At 42.7% G+C, this 18,459-nt stretch overlaps 1 protein-coding gene across 1 annotated transcript in view; it reads left to right on the top strand.

The window, feature by feature from the left end:
* tmprss15 (transmembrane serine protease 15) overlaps nt 1-14,388 on the top strand; it is a 43,015-nt gene extending 28,627 nt beyond the window's left edge. The window contains exons 13-28 of the mRNA XM_013265225.2: nt 1,097-1,241; nt 1,324-1,465; nt 2,096-2,185; nt 2,310-2,435; nt 2,547-2,687; nt 2,765-2,875; nt 3,194-3,317; nt 3,546-3,641; nt 5,667-5,716; nt 5,796-5,870; nt 5,956-6,100; nt 6,195-6,376; nt 6,454-6,546; nt 10,184-10,323; nt 13,743-13,797; nt 13,892-14,388. Of these exons, the coding sequence (XP_013120679.1) occupies nt 1,097-1,241; nt 1,324-1,465; nt 2,096-2,185; nt 2,310-2,435; nt 2,547-2,687; nt 2,765-2,875; nt 3,194-3,317; nt 3,546-3,641; nt 5,667-5,716; nt 5,796-5,870; nt 5,956-6,100; nt 6,195-6,376; nt 6,454-6,546; nt 10,184-10,323; nt 13,743-13,797; nt 13,892-14,025 (1,849 nt within the window). The 3' untranslated portion in view covers nt 14,026-14,388. The remainder of the gene's footprint in view (nt 1-1,096; nt 1,242-1,323; nt 1,466-2,095; nt 2,186-2,309; nt 2,436-2,546; nt 2,688-2,764; nt 2,876-3,193; nt 3,318-3,545; nt 3,642-5,666; nt 5,717-5,795; nt 5,871-5,955; nt 6,101-6,194; nt 6,377-6,453; nt 6,547-10,183; nt 10,324-13,742; nt 13,798-13,891) is intronic.
* The last annotated feature ends 4,071 nt before the right edge of the window (nt 14,389-18,459 follow it).

Here is an 18,459-nt window from a genome sequence, read left to right as displayed (position 1 = left end):
CACGACTGACAGTGGCTGGTCATCCAGAGCGATAAAATGAGTCAGAGCCTCTGTTGACATTTTTCGATGCTTTTCTAAAACCTGAGTTAAAGTTGGCTGTTCTGGTCTTGCGTTAGTCTTAGCAAACTCGGTGTACTCCACCGCATGATGTGTCCTCAGATGTTTTATTAAATTGCTTGTATTGAACGATGTACTCCCCTGGTCACCTTACCAGTACACAGTTTGCACTCGGCCTTACTTCTGTCATCTTCACATATTATGAAGTAAGTCCACACTGCTGACATTTTGTTTAGCGTAGCTACACCAGCCTCCACTTTGTTTTTTTATCTGGAGCCACCAGTCTCACTCACCAGTCCAATCTAAAAAATTACAACAGAAATGACAAGCCACCCTCTGATTCATGAAATAAGTTGGTGAATAGAGACACACATTTTACGGTATCGGCCCCAATACCGATACCAGTATCTCTAAAAAAAAGAGATGTTGCTCGTTCCTCCAGTCAGTTTGGTGTAGTACAGCAGTTTGCAGAGGCAGCAGTGAGTTTATGCATGCTGAAACTCTTTAAATAGAGCGCTCCTTGATTGCTAATAAGAGGGTATCAGGTGAGTGGGTTCAGCTGAGTGGGCTGGCATTGTCATGGTCCTTGGATCACTTTGTATTCCCATTCCGTTCCCTCAGTCTTGTCTCGGTGTTTTTGGCTTCTGTCTCTGGTCAAGTTTGTGTCTCTAAGTCTGGGTCACTGTGTTCATTACTTCCTGTCTTATTTTGATAGTCTCTTGTCCAGTGTGCATTGTGTTCGGCTTTCCTTCCCCTGTCTCATTAGTCTGATTTAGTTCACCTGTGCTTTGTTTTCCCCAGCTGGGTTCTATCTTCCTAATTGCCTTGTGTGTATTTAAATCAGATCAAAGGTTTGTAGAGTGATCCTCACAGTTCTCCTTAACATTTTTATGTATTTTTACATCTCCAAGTGTTCCACCTGTCCAAGCAATCTGTTAATTTAGTGGCAGCCTTATATAGTATTTTAACCTGCTATGAATTAAACTGCACAGTCAGTTTACAGATGTGATCTGATTATGATGCATAACTCTGTGGGCAGGTACCACATGTTTGGACAGGATGTCCACCAGCTCAGACTCTGGCTGCTGATGGAATCTGATGTTACCGTGTTCCAGAAAGATGGTGACTATGGCGACACCTGGAACTATGGCCAGGTGACCCTTAACCTGACATCAGAGGCTATGGTCAGTGACATCACACAGGAAGTCCACAAATCAGTCAGGTGATCAATAAGTGATTCATTGGCATGACCTCTGACCTCTGAAGGTGGTGTTTGAAGCTCTGAAGAAAGGAGGGATGTTGAATGACATTGCTCTGGATGACATCACACTGACCTCTGATGCCTGTGGACCCGCCCCCCCTGAACCCACCAACGTACCACCTCCAACAACCACACCCCCCATACCAGGTGAGAAAAAAATCCCCCCCTCCCCATAGCAAGTATCTTAGATTAGATTAGATTAGATTAGATTAGCAGAACATCGACAGAAGTTGCATATTACAGAGTTAGAATATCAAAAAAAAGGGAATGAGAGAGTGCGAACATTGGCATAGAAATATAGCATATATACACATACACACATATATAAATACAGAATATATAATAGGAATAAATCAGAATACTAGTGAAATATACTCATTGATGAGATGTAGACAGCCAAAGTTTGTTGCACATTTCAACTATTGTATTGTCTATTGCACAGTGAAAAAAACACTACAGCTTAGTTGTCCCCCCCCCCCCCCCCCCCCCTTTATGCATGTTTAGAGCTCTCATAGCCCAGGGAAATAAGTTGTTTGTCACCTCTCGCATTTAATCGCCAATGATGTGAGGGCGATGGGTCTGTAGTTGCTGAGGTGGTGTCTTGGAGATGAGGATGACCTGTTTTAAGGCACGTTGGATCATGCCTTGTGTCAGAGAAAGGTTAAATTTTGTCTGATAATTTGATGATGTCAGTATTTGTCCTTTGTACCAGTCAATGACACACTTGTGATGCTGATACTCTTTAACTCTGCTACCTCTGTTCTCTGATTGGTCCAGCTGACTGTGGAGGCCCGTTTGACCTCTGGGAGCCAAACTCTACGTTCAACACACCAAACTACCCAGAATCCTATGGGAATGGGGCAGAGTGTGAGTAAACCTGTCTGCTTTCAGCCTACTGGTATTTACACATGATCACTGGTTTCACTTGAGAATGTGTGATGTTTTTACCTGACAGCAGGTTGTAATTACTCATAATGCTGTTCTGTTGCAGGTCTGTGGACTCTGCATGCTTTGGAAGGTCACAATATTCAGCTCCACTTCCTGGACTTTGATATTGAAGCATCCAGTGATATGGTGGAAGTGCGGGATGGGGCGGGGTCTAACTCCACCTTACTGGGTGAGGTTGTGTTTTACCCACAATCCTCTGCAGCTTTATCCTCACCAGAAGACGTCCAAGTGAATTTTACGGTGACCCAAGTGATAACTTCTCTCTTTTTGTCTTTCCCAGCTGTCCTCACAGGAAATGGCCCCACCCATGACTTGTTCTCAACAGCCAATCAAGTTACAGTGTGGTTCTATACAGACAGTTCAGTTTCTGGGAAAGGATTCAGAGCCAACTTCACCTCTGGGGTCAACCTGGGGTCACCAGGTGAGCTCATCACACGTGAAGAGACACAGTAAAGATGTACTGATTGATTACTGACAGGTCATGTGACGTGTGAACAGCTCCGTGTGCTGATGGTCAGTTCCAGTGTCAGACAGGAAGTTGCATCCATGGTAACAATCAGTGTGATGGTGTGGTCGACTGTCCCGACGGCTCTGATGAAGCCAAATGTGGTAAATCACTCATAATCAATACTGATAATAAATACACAGTATCAGGTCATATTGATTTCATGCTGCCTCCAAAGTGTGTGAATCAAAACAGAATCTAATAATCTGTAAATATTTTATATAATTTAATGTCAGTAGGAGTTTTTTGTGTTTGTGGATTGGTGTTGGAGGGTGTTGGTGGATGAGATCATCGACTCAGAACAGATGTCCACTGAAGACAGTGACAAGGAAGTTCTCTAACATCTTCTTAAATTAGTCACGTGACCTCAGTTTGTCCACAGCACCTGTTCTGCTTCAGGTTTTAAGAAATTTGTGTATCAGTTATGTTGCAGGTAAATGGTTCCAGTCGGCTCCAGGTTCAAATTGTCTCCTCTCTGTTCACGGTGTGCACTGACACCTGGAATTCTCAACTGTCTAACTTCACCTGTCAGTACCTTGGATACAGGTAACTACTTCTCTCTGGATGCTTGAGGACTTTAGTCAAACTGTTTGAGTGTTAAACACAGTTTGACTTTTAAATACAGAAATCCTGGAAACTTCGAAGAACAGCTAATTTTTTCTTACATCTGTCTGACAGGTGAGCCTGATTGTTCCAGCTGGACTGAAGGTTCCAACAGAAACAGGAAATGTTGAAGAGACGCGTAGACTCAGATCTGGTATTTGTTCCCTGCAGGTCCGGGGAGGCCTCGTTCCTGCAGGCTCGGCCACAAGACTCGCCATTTGCTCTCATCACAATCAGCAGTGATGGGACACTGAAAACCAACATCAGGTACCAGAACCAAACCAGAACTAGAACCAGAAACAATAATAATAATAATAATACATTTTATTTGAGGGTGCCTTTCAGAAACCCAAGGTCACCTTACAAAAGAAAAAATAAAAGGGGCAATAGTTATTAAAATACATAAGTTAAAATTGCAAAACAAAGCTTGACAACAGATAAACAGATAGTTATGCTGCAATAGACGTAGGCTGCCGGGGATTCCCATGATGCATTGAGTTTTTCCCTTCCAGTCACCTTTCTCACTCACTATGTGTTAATAGACCTCTCTGCATCAAATCATATCTGTTATTAATCTCTGTCTCTCTTCCACAGCATGTCTTTCATCCTGTTTTCCTTCTTTCACCCCAACCGGTCGCAGCAGATGGCCGCCCCTCCCTGAGCCTGGTTCTGCCGGAGGTTTCTTCCTGTTAAAAGGGAGTTTTTCCTTCCCACTGTCGCCAAAGTGCTTGCTCATAGGGGGTCATATGATTGTTGGGTTTTTCTCTGTATTTATTATTGTGCTATCTACTGTACAATATAAAGCGCCTTGAGGCGACTTTTGTTGTGATTTGGCGCTATATAAATAAAATTGAATTGAATTGAATTGAATTGAATAGAATCAGCACTAAAGTGAATAAGCCAGTTTGAACAGATGTGTTTTGAACTGTAAATATGGAAGAGAGTCTATATTTCTTATGGCTGGAGGAAGAGAGTTCCAGAGCTGAGGAGCAGAGTGACAGAAGGCTCTGTTCCACATAGTGGTAAGACAAGCAGAAGGAACAACAAGATGAATGGCAGATGAGGATCTGAGAGGGGAGGAAACAGTGGTCATATGGAGCAGATCACACAGATAGGAAGGAGCAGATTTATGGATACACTTGTACGTGAGAAGTAAGATTTTAAAGTTAATCCTGGCTTTTATGGGCAACCAGTGAAGCTGCTGAAGAACTGGGGTAATATGAGCTCTTGACGGAGTACAAGTTATGACCTGAGCTGCGGAGTTTTGAAGAAGTTGGAGTTTATGGAGGGACTTATTGGGGAGACCAAATAAGAGGGAACTGCAGTAATCAGTCCGGGAAGTAATAAGACTATGGACAAAGATGGCAGCAGCATGGGGAGGAAGGAAGGGGCGGAGTCGGTTAATATTACATACATGGAAGTATGCAGGGTTATGTAATTAACGTGAGACTGGAATGAGAGAGTATTATCAAGTATGACACCCAAACTCTTTACCTGAGGAGAGGGAAGGGTAGGAGAATTTTCGATGTTAATGGAGAAACTGTGAGATTTGGTTAAGATAGAGGCTGTACCAACGAGTAAAACTTCTGTTTTATTACTGTTAAGTTTGAGAAAACTGGAGGAGAACCAGGATCTAATCTCGATAAGACAGTTTGAGAGGGAGGTAGGTGGGAGGGATGAATTGGGTTTAGAAGAAATGTAGAGCTGGGTGTCATCAGCATAACAATGAAAACTGATATTATATTTTTGGAATATATGACTAGGAGGGAGCATGTAGATAATTAATAAAAGAGACCCTAATACTGAACCCTGGGGCACACCAGCAGAAACAGGATAGAGACATGAAGAGTGTGATTTAAGTTGGATAAACTGAGTGCGGTCTGAGAGATATGAGGTGAACCAGGTTTGACTAATGCCAATGGATGCTAACCAGTTCAGAAGGATATTGTGGGAAATGGTATCAAACGCCACACTTAGATTGGGGAAAAATGAGGATGGATAGGAGACCAGAATCAGCTGCCATCAGAAGGTGATAGGTAATCGTTAACAAAGCAGTGTCTGTGCTATGATTGGGGCGGAAACCAGACTGAAATTGTTCATAGAGATTATGGTCATTGAGATGTAAGTGAAGCTGGGGGGGCGACAACTTTTTCAAGAAGCAGATATGATATGATATGATGTACAGGGACTCTGCTCCTTTTCCCTAACCTCTGACCTCACAAAACACGGTCTTGGGTCAGGTCTTCTTCATGACCTTCTTTGTGGATGTTAATGCTTGTTGTGTTGTTACAGTGAAACTTGCCACAGAGAGGAAGTGATGTCACTGGCCTGTAATAACCAGCGTGAGTACTCTCAGAAACGCAGACGTGTTTCAGGCTCAGTGAATGTATTTTTATGTATGAAATGAAACATGTGTTTCAGCATGTGGAGTCCGTCAGGTCACAAATGTCTCAAGGGAGGCAGACCAATCAGAACACGGGACACCTGGTGATGAAGGTGAGAGCATGAATGACCTGAACCCAGATGATCCTGATCCTGTTTCAGCCTGACTGTAGTCACATTTTCTTGTGCTAACCGTCAGGTGCTGGCCGAGTGGTGGGCGGGGTTAATGCTGAGGAGGGTGCATGGCCATGGATAGTGTCTCTTCTTTGGAGGGGACATCATGCCTGCGGAGCATCAGTGATTGGCAGTGACTGGCTGCTGACTGCGGCTCACTGCGTTTATGGGTGAGAGGGTCATAGCTGCAGCCTGCAGGGGGCGCTAACAAGTGTTAATGTTGATGTTGGACATGAAGACATAGGTACACGTCTGTCTCTGCAGGAAGAACGTTGACCTCCAATCATGGTCGGCGGTTCTCGGTCTTCACGCTCAGAATGATCAAACCTCAGAGGCTGTTCAGACCAGACAAGTCGATCGCATCGTCTTCAACGAGCAGTACAACAGACGGACCAAACAGGCCGACATCGCCATGATGCATCTGCAGCAGCCAATCAACTTCACCCGTCAGTAACGGCACGGAAACACAGGTATGGGTGGAGGCAGGCTGCAGGGCGCTGATAAATGTGTGTGTGTGTTTCAGAGTGGGTCCAGCCGGTGTGTTTACCACCTGAAGGTCAGAATTTCACAGCAGGAAGAAAATGTTTCATCGCTGGCTGGGGACGAGACACTGACGGTAACCTAGCACCATGCTGCAAAACCTTTGACCTCCACAGTCTCGTCCTGTACAGGTCCACCTGTTCTCTATCATAAAGTTCATTACCAATGAACTTCTTCATAACACCTGTACGAAGGGAGGATGCTTTTATAACTTGCGTGTTTAAGTGAAATTAAGGCTTATTATTATGATTACCTTTTTGGTTGGCGCTGTCACTTGATGTTCGCTCTCTCTGCGGTAGAGTATCACTTCCTGTTCGTGTTCCAACCAGTGGCATGTCTAGAAAATTTTTGTTGGGGGGGCCAGGTAGGGGCACAGATTTGGAGAAGGGTGGCAGATGTAATTGGCAGATAATGTTAAAAAAAAAATCTACCAACCGTTAACCATAATTCAATAACCCTATAAACCTAATAACCGAATGCGCTTTTAACTCTTATTAGAATGAGATTTTAACCACTACAGTGCAAAGTTTTTAGATACTCCGTTGCTAAAGTACAAGAGATGTTCTCAGAACAGGAGCCTTGAGAACCAGAACTGCACATCCCTGCATTAAACATGGCACAGCCATTTCATGGGCTGATTTACACTCTATTCATAACATGGAGCTGGCAGATAGGATAAGTAATGAGAGAAATTAGCTAGACCGCACAGTTTAGTGTAAGTGCTGCCTTATGGTAAACTTTGGTAATATTGATGTATAAAGAACAACACTGGCTGATGATGAAATATAGTCAGCTGGCATGGTGACACTGCCAGTATTAACCTCCAACCAAATATGCAGCTCCATACAGCAATGTTACGACTTGGATTATATCTTATAACTCATAACTCTTATGCTAGCTCCCCCCAGTAGCCTACTGTCTGAAATTTTCGACGGTTGCAATAATTCTTGAAGTGTTATTTTTTCCTTGGTATTCTAATTTCACGAAGTTTACTAAACTCAACAAACTTAATATTACTTACCGGGACATTTATTCTCTCCTCATTTTCTTTTGCCGAAAAATTTTTGTCCTGCGGTGCTGTCTTTCGTGCTTGGCTCTCCTTCCTTTGCTAACATGATGCTCATAGTGCAGAAGCCGATGCTGGATTCACTTACACTCGGATATCTGAGCTTCACTGTGAAAACATAATCGTACATTTGATATTTGATTGAATTTTATTGTTTTAGCTTCGGGGTGGCACCTGGGGTGGTCAGTCTGGTTGGGGGGGAGTGCCCCCCCAAGCCACCCCGCTGGACACGCCACTGGTTCCAACACACAGTGGTGTTTTTGTGTAGCTTATCTGTGTAGCAATTTAATTAAAAACTTACAGATAAATTGTTATTTCATAGCATAATCTTCACGTGCTTCATCTGAAGCACACTCTCTGTGTACTCACTCCCCAATTTATAGCCAAAGTATTCACTCACTGTGTCTCTACTGTTTTGCTAGCTTAGCTTAGCTTGTAGCTGACTCGTTAGCACCATGGCTACTTTACCTATCCCTCCTGCACTTTCCTGCTCATTGTGTCAGATGTTTAGTTACTCCTCGGCCTCCTTTAGCAGTAATGATACCTGTAACAAATGTAGCATATTTGCAGCTCTGGAGGCCAGGATTACTGAATTGGAGACTCGGCTTCGCACCCTTGATACACCCGTAGCTAGCCAGGCCCCTATAGGGCTTTGGAGTTGACGTCATGCCGCAATGCATTGTGGGAGCGCGCCGCCATCTTAGAGGGCCACGAATCAAAACAAACACACTGTGTTGGAAGCAGGACTGCCAGAACCATGCTTAAAATCACCGCAAAAGACAAAGGGCTGTATTGTGACTGATTGCGCCCAGACGCCAAGAGACGGTACTTGGAAAAAATAGCGTGCATCGGTAATGTGGACCCGTATGAAATAAGCCAGTGGAGTGAAAACCCAGACGACCTACCGCTGTTGTCCTATCCTGATACCTTCTCGTACCTTGTCTGTGGAATTAGCGCATACACAGCGAATCAGTTTAGGAATTATAAATCCCTGGAGGCGCACATCTAATTCACAAATGGCTGGGTGCAAGATTTGTCCATTTTTAAGCCTCCACGCTGCGAGTACGTTGACCATATGACCAAGATACAGCCAAAGGTTGCACATAACATTGACTTCTCCTCAGCAGCTGCCCCCAAAACTGCTCTAGATGAAAACATAAACACACCATCTGCAGTGAAAGGCAAAAGGAGCCGTCCGCAAAAAAGGCAAATTCCACTTGCTACTCTGGAGGAGTTGTCACCGATAAGCTACTCCATAAACAGAACATAGTTCTGCTGCATCACACATTAGGATGTTTGTTCTAATTTTCTATGACCTCAGCGTATTGAAAATAAAACTAAAAGCCTATAAAGAGCAATATGAATTTCTTTAGAACTTACCGGAATTAAAATGTCGGGAGCACACCAATAAAAAATGATGGCAGAGAACTCGATATCAGCTCGTCTCACCGCTGCTATCCAAGCCTGACGTCTTCGTTTGGTAACATCAGATATATGAGATCCCTCATGTTGCTTCCAGGAGGGGAAACCTTAAAAAGAGAGCCCATTTTCCAGCTTATTCCCTTCCCTTGCGATCTAACATTGCAACCGACAACACAGCAATTACGAGCCATAGCTAATGTTTCCGTGTGCTTTTGCTCCTGTAGCCCTTTGTTTGGCCTACTAAGATGGCGGCTCAGCCAAAAAATCGTGACCACACCCCCTCCCGTGACATCACGCTCCAAAGCCCTATAGCTGGTGTAACCGAAGGTAGCGTACAAACTCTGGTAATTGGTGATTCTGTTCTTAGACGTGAAGCTAGAGACACCAGCAACCATAGTCAATTGTCTTCCAGGGGCCAGAGCAGGCGACATTGAGGGAAATTTAAAACTGCTGGCTAAGGGTAAACGTAAATTCAGTAAAATTATAATTCTTATAATTCTTTGCCAAAACAATGTCGGACTCTGTAGTTGTCCCCTCCCCAATCAGATCAGGAGTGACATGTTTAGCCGCATGTTCTCCTTAAATTGCTGGCTGACTGAGTGGTGTCCAAAAACGATGTGGGCTTCGAGTTATGATACTGGATTGGGATGTATAATGCTTCCACATCAGCAGCACAAACTCTGCTTTACTCAGATTCATGTGTTTGTTAACAGTCCGAATGGCCCAGGGGAAGAAGCTGTTAGTGAGTCTGGAGGGACATGAGCTGATTGACCTGAGGCAGGTCAGAGGGCGGCGGGTCAAAAAGGTGGTGGGTGGAGTGAAAGGGGTCACCTGTGAACTAAATGTTATTATAGGAGATAAGGATTAGTCTTATAGTATAGTGAAAGCAGGTTGACACAGCAAAATGGTGCTAGCGTTAACACAAGCAACAGGAGCTGGAGGAGTTTAACCTGCAGCAGCTAAGATTGAAGCAATGGATGTTACTGACGAGCAGGTGATGTCATGCTCCCGTTCAGTCTGTGGATGCTGACTTATAACGAAGCTAGCAGCTGATAAGTTAGCACACTACCCTCTTGTACAAATATGTCCGCTTCCTGACGCAAAAAAACAAAACAAAATGGTGGAACTGTTGCACTTTACAAACCACTGGATGACATCACTGCAGTCATATTTATTGTAGCGTTCATGTTAGCAGTCACTCTCACTTCCTATATCTCTCTGTCAGGTTCTCTCCCCAATGTTCTCCAGGAAGCCAAGATTCCACTGGTGGATCAGAATCTGTGTCAGCAGCAGTTACCGGAGTACACCATCACCTCCAGCATGCTCTGCGCCGGATACCCAGAGGGAGGGGTCGACTCCTGTCAGGTAACCTCTCACCTGGACTCCAGACATCCACCATAACACAGATGGGGTAATGCTAAAGTCTGGGCACAAAAAGATCAGAGCTTAAAGTCTTAGGCCTAAATCTTCAGCTTATTCAAAGCTAGGAAAGTGTTCTAGATCCTCTGACTCCAACAACAGCCTGAACATTCAACTGAATGTCACAGAGCAGGAGAAGTTGTAAAAACTTTAAAATGAGTTTTCATCACCTCAGTAAACAGATGGAGACAGACAAGGAAGGTGGAGGGCTGTTAGACAGGTGAGAAGAACCTCTGAGGTGAACCAGCTAAAAGAATGAAGTTTTTTCCCTCAGAGGTCCTGAACTAAACATCATCAATTTTCATCAATGATGGACTATGAACCTACCAGAACTCAGAGCCTTTATCAGGAAGAACCAACCGGAGCCCTCCAAACAGACCCTGAATGACTCTCAGCTCACTGAGTCACTCAAACTCATGCAAAAAAAACCTTCCTACAACATCAAAGAAATGTTTCATTATCCAGCTCATGCAGATGTTCACACACACTCTCACCCACACTATCCACCCGTATGGTGCTTACTCTGTGCTGGGCTGAGTTGGAAACCCTTAAACAACCACCCCATGTCATCAGGCTACTGTACACCGAAGAAGGACACCATTCATATCTGAACAACACACTCTGCATGTCACCTCCTCAGCTCTTCTTTAGACTGCATGGACAGATGAAGGTACATCTGCAGCGTCTGAACTCAACTGCAGTACTTTATGCAGAAGTGCCGCAGCATTCACTTCAGTTTATATAGTTCAGTCTTTGGAGGACCAGGAAACCTATGACCCCTGTTTCAATCCAGGGGGTCAATGTGGTTATGGTGGAGGACTATAAATACCTCAGAGCAAACATAGATAATAAACTGTACTGGGTTTAAAACACCACTGCACTATACAGGAAGGCCCAGAGTCTCTGAGGTCCTTCAACATCTGTCGGACAATGCTCAGGATTTTCTATGAGTCTGTTGTGGCCAGTGCTATCTTCTCTGCTGTTGCATGCTGGGGCAGCAAGTTGGGGGTCACCGATGCCAACAGGCTCAATAAACTGATCACAAACCCAGTAATGTTGTGGGGCTGGACTCCCTGAGGGTGGTGTCTAAGAGGCGGATGTTGTCCAAGATAAGGACAATGCTGGACCTCCCACCCACTCCATGAGATGCTGGGCACTCACAGGAGCACACTCAGTGGGAGACTGAGATTACCCATAATACACCACTGAATGACGCAGGAAATCATTCCTGCCTGTGGCTGTACAACTCCTCCATCTAATGCACAGCACACAGTGCAGTAGTTACAACATCACTATCTGCACACGCTCTACATTAAAATAACAACGTTTTACAGGTTAGAGTCAAATGTCAGTCACACAGTAGTATTCTGGATATTTATAATTGAGTTATTTGTATATATTAGAGCTCTTTCTTATATTTTGTAACTTTATAACATATTGTATTATATAATAATAATAATAATAATAATACATTTTATTTGAAAGCCCCTTTCAAAACACTCAAGGTCGCTGTACACAGTAGATATAATTAGTTCAGCCTGTTACTCTTATCGTCAAGAAGCAGACTGTAAAGCAGGCATGTCCAAAGTCCGGCCCGCGGGCCAATTGCGGCCCGCGGTCCAGTTTTAATTGGCCCGCAAGTAATTTTATAAATAGAATAGAAAATGGCCCGCGCTTCAACTTTTGCTTGAGTTTATTGCACTTCTTAGTTTTAACACCAGGGGGAGCTGCTGTTGATCAAGGCAGTTGCTCCACCAAAAAGTACAATCACAGAAGAAATTTACCCCAAGTTACTAAACATGGCAGAACCAAAGAAGCTAAAGGTCGAAAGTGAGTGCAGAAAATTTCAGACAAGGTGGGAGAGTGAATATTTCTTCAAAGAATTAAAGGGGACGTGTGTCTGTTTGATCTGCACTGAAACTGTGGCAGTTATAAAAGAGTATAATGTACGACGTCATTATGAAATCAAACATCAGGCCTATGCATCCTACACTGGTGCTGAGCGAGAGCAGAAATTAAAGCAAAGGGTAGCTATCCTGCAGTGTCAGCAACAGTATTTTTTTCGTGCTCAAATTGTCCAGGAAAAGGCTCCAATAGCAGCTATGAGGTCGCCCAACTCATCGCAAGACATGGCAAGCCTTTTTCAGATGGAGACCTCATAAAACGCTGCCTCGTTAAAGTCACCGAAATAATGTGCCCGGAAAAAGTGCAGGACTTCAACAACGTCAGCATGTCAAGAAATCCAGTTGTGCGACGCACTGAAGACTCGTCAGCCAACATTAAACTGCAACTCTCTGATAAAGCTGTGCTTTTGATTTTTACTCCATCGCATGCGATCCGAGCACTGATGCCACAGACGCCGCACAGCTGCTATTTTTTTGCAGGGAGTGGATGAGAGCACGAGCGCTTTAGGTGAGTAAAAATGTATTCCACAGTACCCGTGTGTTAATGTGCAGGTACACATGCTTCAAATATCAATAATGCGCATCAATTCTGTCACTACCCTGCTTTTGCGCACCACTTTCTTATATGCGTTTTTCTTGTTAACACACAGAGTACACACCGCTGTGCACAGCGCACGCACACGCGAAGTCAGCTGATCTCATCTGATGCAGATCTGCTCCTTGATCAAGTGACATTTGTCCGGATTTTTGGCACGAGTGGCGTCGGATCAGCACCGCAGCTGGATGGCCCGATTTACATACCCTACATACTAAAATTATATGGACTCATGTTATTAAGTCCAGTTCAGTCTGTTAATGTTGATAATCGTTTCAAACGAACGTTAATAGATGCGTTGCTAAGCCTAATAACGTAAATAACAAACTTGAAATTTACCCGTCCCATTTTCCCCTTTATTGTTTTTTCTCTGTGCTGTAAATCTTCTGTCCAAGAAGAAATCTGCTGCTGTTCTGGGAATGAGCTACCAAAGCTTTTTCTGAATAAATCAATAAAGATCCATTTATGGAAAGCTGTGATGAAGGCAGTTTTGTCTTTAATTATATTCAACAATATAACACATTTGACCACTTTTAAGTGATTTTTAATACAGTAAAGTTAAGGTTATATACCTAATTTCTAGTAAGTGGCCCAGGCCCGCCTATATTTTTATGTATGTGGCCCTCAGCGAAAAAAGTTTGGACACCCCTGCTGTAAAGACATCATTTCGTCAGGTATTAATAAAGTGTTCAGATTCTGATTCTTTTGCATGTCGTACTGATTAAAGGATGAACCTGTAACATGGATGTAACGCAGACATCAGGTGTGACTCTCAGACTGTGCTCTGAGTGCTGATGGGTCTGTAAGCTGCAGGTGAATAAAGTTTCTGTGTTTGTGTAAATAAAGTTTAAATGTGGTGTTTTCAGGGCGACTCTGGTGGTCCTCTGATGTGTCTGGATGATGGAAGCTGGACTCTGATTGGTTGGTGTCTCACATACAGACACACACACAGAATATAGATATAAGCCTCACATTAGGTCTGACGGAACGCTGCTCTCTGATTGGTTCCTCACAGGTGTGACCTCATTTGGTGCAGGCTGTGGACTTCCTCAGAAACCCGGAGTCTACGCTAGAGTCTCGGCCTTCACTTCCTGGATCGCTCAAACCCGACGTTCCTCCTCTTCATCACACTTTAAAGATCCACTGTGACCTTCCACGTGTTCCGATTATAAAAGAGTCACATGACACACTAACGGTGTCAGCTGACTAGATGGAAACACATTTCCAAAGAGAAATCAATCAAGTTTGATTGTTTCAAATAAAAATCTGATTAATCAAGTCTATGAAATAAAGATTTTATTCTAAAACTTTCATTATGGTGTAATATCAAAATCTGTCAGCAGGTGGCAGCAGAACACAGTGACCAAAAAGATGCCTTCAGCTCTTTATGTTTATCAGTAACAACAAGAACAGAAATGTGTTGAATGTAGAGAAAATATCAAACCTGTGATTCTAAAATCTCTTCTCTTTTTGTATCAGTCTAAACAAAATAAATGAAATTCAACAAACTGAGTCCTGGTGATGAATGACAATGCATGCTTAGAGCGGAGCCACTCAGTATCTGTCCTGTATTTTGTTGTATTTCTTAGTTTAATAAATTAATCTCCTCTTACATAGAAGCACCCTTTATACACCACAGGAGGTGACTCTGTGGATCTTATTGTGAGGAGAAGCTGATGATTACCACAGACACCTGAACACAGCAGAGAGGAGGCGGATCATTTATGTTTCCTTCCTGCTCCTGTGCCAGCGTCCTCCTCTGTTACTCCGACCCTCTGCACCTCCTCCTGCCTGTTTAAATCAACAGGCAGGATTTAAACACCTTTGTGACACGTGACATTTCTTAGCTTAGCTTCACCCTCAGCTTTGGCTCGCAGGCTGCTCTGTGGCGGAGCACACCTGGACAGGTTGCCACCCTGACACAGGGCTAGCACACAGATAACCATTCACACCTGTGGGCAGTTTACCCTACACAGAGTGAGCGTGGGACCTTTTTGCTGTGAGGCACCACTCTAGGTCATATGGAGGAACAAATATCATTATATAAAGAATAATGATATGATTAAACATTATGAAGAGGGCGGGGCTAATGCCATTGATTTTGATGTTATGAATGGTGTGCTGAAATTGAAATGGTTAAGATCCTTCATTAAGAACAAACATTCCTTTTGGAACGTTATTCCCAATGTGGTTTTGGGTGGGTGGAGCAGACTTTTTGTTGCCCTGTGACTTTGACTGCAGCTCATTACCTGTTAAACTCTTAGCAGGTCCTTCTCTATTAGAAATGAATTTATAAACATAACTTTACTCCTCATAACTTTACTCCAATATGGAAAAGCAGGTATATCTGTCTGTGTAAGAAATCTGTGTACATGGATGAGTGGAGATCCAAAGGGATTTGGGCTGTAAGAGATATTAGGCCCCTTATGTCAAACTGAGTGTTAAAATGATTTATGACCTCAGGAAGTAATAAAGGAAGTAATAAAAATATGATATTCATTAAAAAAAATTATGATATTAATAAAATTATGATATCCATAAAATTATGATATTCAACAAATTATGATATTCATCAAATTATGGTAGTTCATAACTCATTAATTTTTTCCCAAAAAATAAATTATTTGACTATTAAAAATAACTATTTTTATCATCAATAGCATTCTTTAATTTTAAGCCATTAAAAAGCTTTTACTTTTTTTATGCTTAAAAATGCCATCTGGTGGTGGGTCATTGCGTGTGTGCGCGCGTGCGCCTGTGTCTGGGCCCGTGCTCCTGTGTGTGTGTGTGTGTGTGTGTGTGGAAATGTGTTAAACCAGAGTAAAAGTGCTTAGTTAAACTTGTGTTTTTGTAACGTTCAGCATGGCGAGACATACAGGTTGCATGCCTCATTGGAAAACTTTATTTCAATTTCCAAAAGTTGAATCTGTTCATCTGGACGTAGCGTTTTGTGTTTCTCCCACAAAACGCTACGAAACGTTTCGTCACTCATCCAAGTGACTTCTTCAGTCTCAGCTGACTGCAGGTTTCCCCAATCTTATAAACAGTACATTTGCATAATGACTGAAACCAGTCCACTGAAGGAACAATGGGCTGGGAGGTCAGTTCCTTAATCATAAGGAACTGACCTCATAATTTATTTCAATTTATATGCATTTGTTTAATCCGAACAAGGAGATTTAGAATCAAACTGCGATTCGCAAAAAACTCTCGTGACCCCCCCCCAAGCATAAGCGCACCGCGGCTCCCACCCAACCCTTAGGCAAACAAGCAGGAAACCTCCTGAAAAAAACCTCCGTATTGTTATCCAAATACACGCAACAAAAACCCCTAGAATAACTTGTTAGGGACCCCTCTATTCCCAAAACCTTATATTCAAAAACAGGGAATACTCCTGAAAAAAATACTTAGTCTTTTTTCTTCAAACCAGCCCTCTTACTAGCTCCGTCTCAAATTCAGCGCACAGCTTAAGTTCTCCGTCGCTCATACTCACACCGAACCGCAGCCAGTGCACAATTTTTTCCCCTTGTTACTCTCGATGTATCTGCTCCTTAATGATTCCGGCTCTTCGTTCGAAATTTGCGCCGGAGACCAACTCCACCTCTGAGGCGTGCCTAATTTCACCCCGCTGCCAAACATATAACAAGTGGGCAGCTCCCGTTGCACCCCGGTTAGCCAATCGGATACAGCTCCGATTTACCTTCTCAGCGATAGGTGCACTCTCTTGCTCTCGTTCAGGATAAACAATCTAACATTTTCAGCTTAAATTCTTGAAATATGGACAAATTTATTAAACCCCCCAAAATATGACTATCCAGAGTTGGGACCAGGAAGCAGAGTTGCAGTCTTACACGCCTCTCTGCAGCTTCTCTCCTCCTGCTACCCCCCCAAAAACCCATCTCCATAGAGACTGTGTCAGCTCCCAAACAGACAAAAAACAAACTAAAAACCAGCAATAAACAACTTAAACATAAAAAATCACAAAGAAAGAACAATACAGTATCCACATCTGAACCAAAGAGTAAAACAGTGAAATGTGGATTATTAAATATTAGGTCTCTCTCCTCCAAGTCTCTGTTAGTACATGACTTAATAATTGATCAGCAAATCGATTTACTCTGCCTTACAGAAACCTGGTTGCAGCAGGATGAGTATGTTAGTTTAAATGAATCAACACCCCCGAGTCATTCTAACTACCAGAAACCTCGAAGCACAGGCCGAGGGGGCGGTGTGGCAGCAATTTTTCACACCAGCCTATTAATCAACCAAAGACCAAGACAGACTTTTAATTCATTTGAAAGCCTGATGCTTAGCCTCGTCCACCCCAGCTGTAAAACTCAGAAACCAGTCTTACTTGTTATCATCTATCGTCCACCTGGGCCTTATACAGAGTTTCTCTCTGATTTCTCAGACTTTTTATCTGATTTAGTGCTCAGCTCAGATAAAATAATTATTGTGGGTGATTTTACCATCCATGTAGATGCTAAAAATGACAGCCTCAACATGGCATTTAATCTGTTATTAGACTCAATTGGCTTCTCTCAGAATGTAAAAGAACCCACCCACCACTTTAATCACACTCTAGATCTTGTTTTAACATATGGCATAGAAACTGAACATTTAACAGTGTTTCCTGAAAACCCTCTGCTGTCTGATCATTTCCTGATAACATTCACATTTACAATAATTGATTACACAGCAGTGGAGAGTAGACTTTATCACAGTAGATGTCTTTCTGAAAGTGCTGTAACTAAGTTTAAGAATATAATCCACCCACTGTTATCATCTTCAATGCCCTGTACCAACATAGAGCAGAGCAGCTATCTGAACGCTACTCCAACAGAGGTCGATTATCTTGTTAATAATTTTACCTCCTCACTACGTACGACTCTGGATACTGTAGCTCCTGTGAAAACTAAGGCCTCAAATAAGAAGTACCTGACTCCGTGGTATAATTCTCAAACACCTAGCCCAGGGGTCTGCAACCTTTAACACCCAAAGAGCCACTTGGACCCGGTTTCCACGCAAAAGAAAACACTGGGAGCCACAAATACTTTTTGAAATCTAAAATGAAGATAACACTGTATATATTGTTTTTTGTGCTTTGTGTGAACAACTAAAGTAAGTAAGTAAAGTTTATTTATTAAACACTTTTCACAGACAGGCAGTCACAATGCGCTGTACACAAATATTAAAATAAACAATACAATCAATAGACATTATACACAATGTAAAAGATCAAATGTAAATAATGTAAAGAATATAAAATACGTAGATCAACAAAAGGCTTGTTTGAACAGAAAAGTTTTTAACTGCTTTTTAAAAGAATCCACAGAGCAAAAAATCCATGAAGTGCTACGGAGAAAATTACATTTTATTTATGTAATTAACACATTTTGAACTCTTAAAGAAATATAACAAAAGGAAAGACACCCAGCTGAACTAAAATGATCCATGTAGCAAACAAAAACTGTTGTGAGCCGCCACCCTTTTAAAAAGTAATTGGAAAAAAAGCACTATGCCGCTAAAAAAAAATAGATATTTGCAAAATTCTGCCAGGACGCACCTGAGCGGCACCCGCAA

The sequence above is a fragment of the Oreochromis niloticus genome, linkage group LG10, assembly GCF_001858045.2.
Source record: "Oreochromis niloticus isolate F11D_XX linkage group LG10, O_niloticus_UMD_NMBU, whole genome shotgun sequence".
NCBI lineage: Eukaryota > Metazoa > Chordata > Actinopteri > Cichliformes > Cichlidae > Oreochromis > Oreochromis niloticus.
The sequence above is the reverse complement of the archived record's forward strand: the minus strand, read 5'-3'. Positions and strand labels throughout refer to the sequence as shown.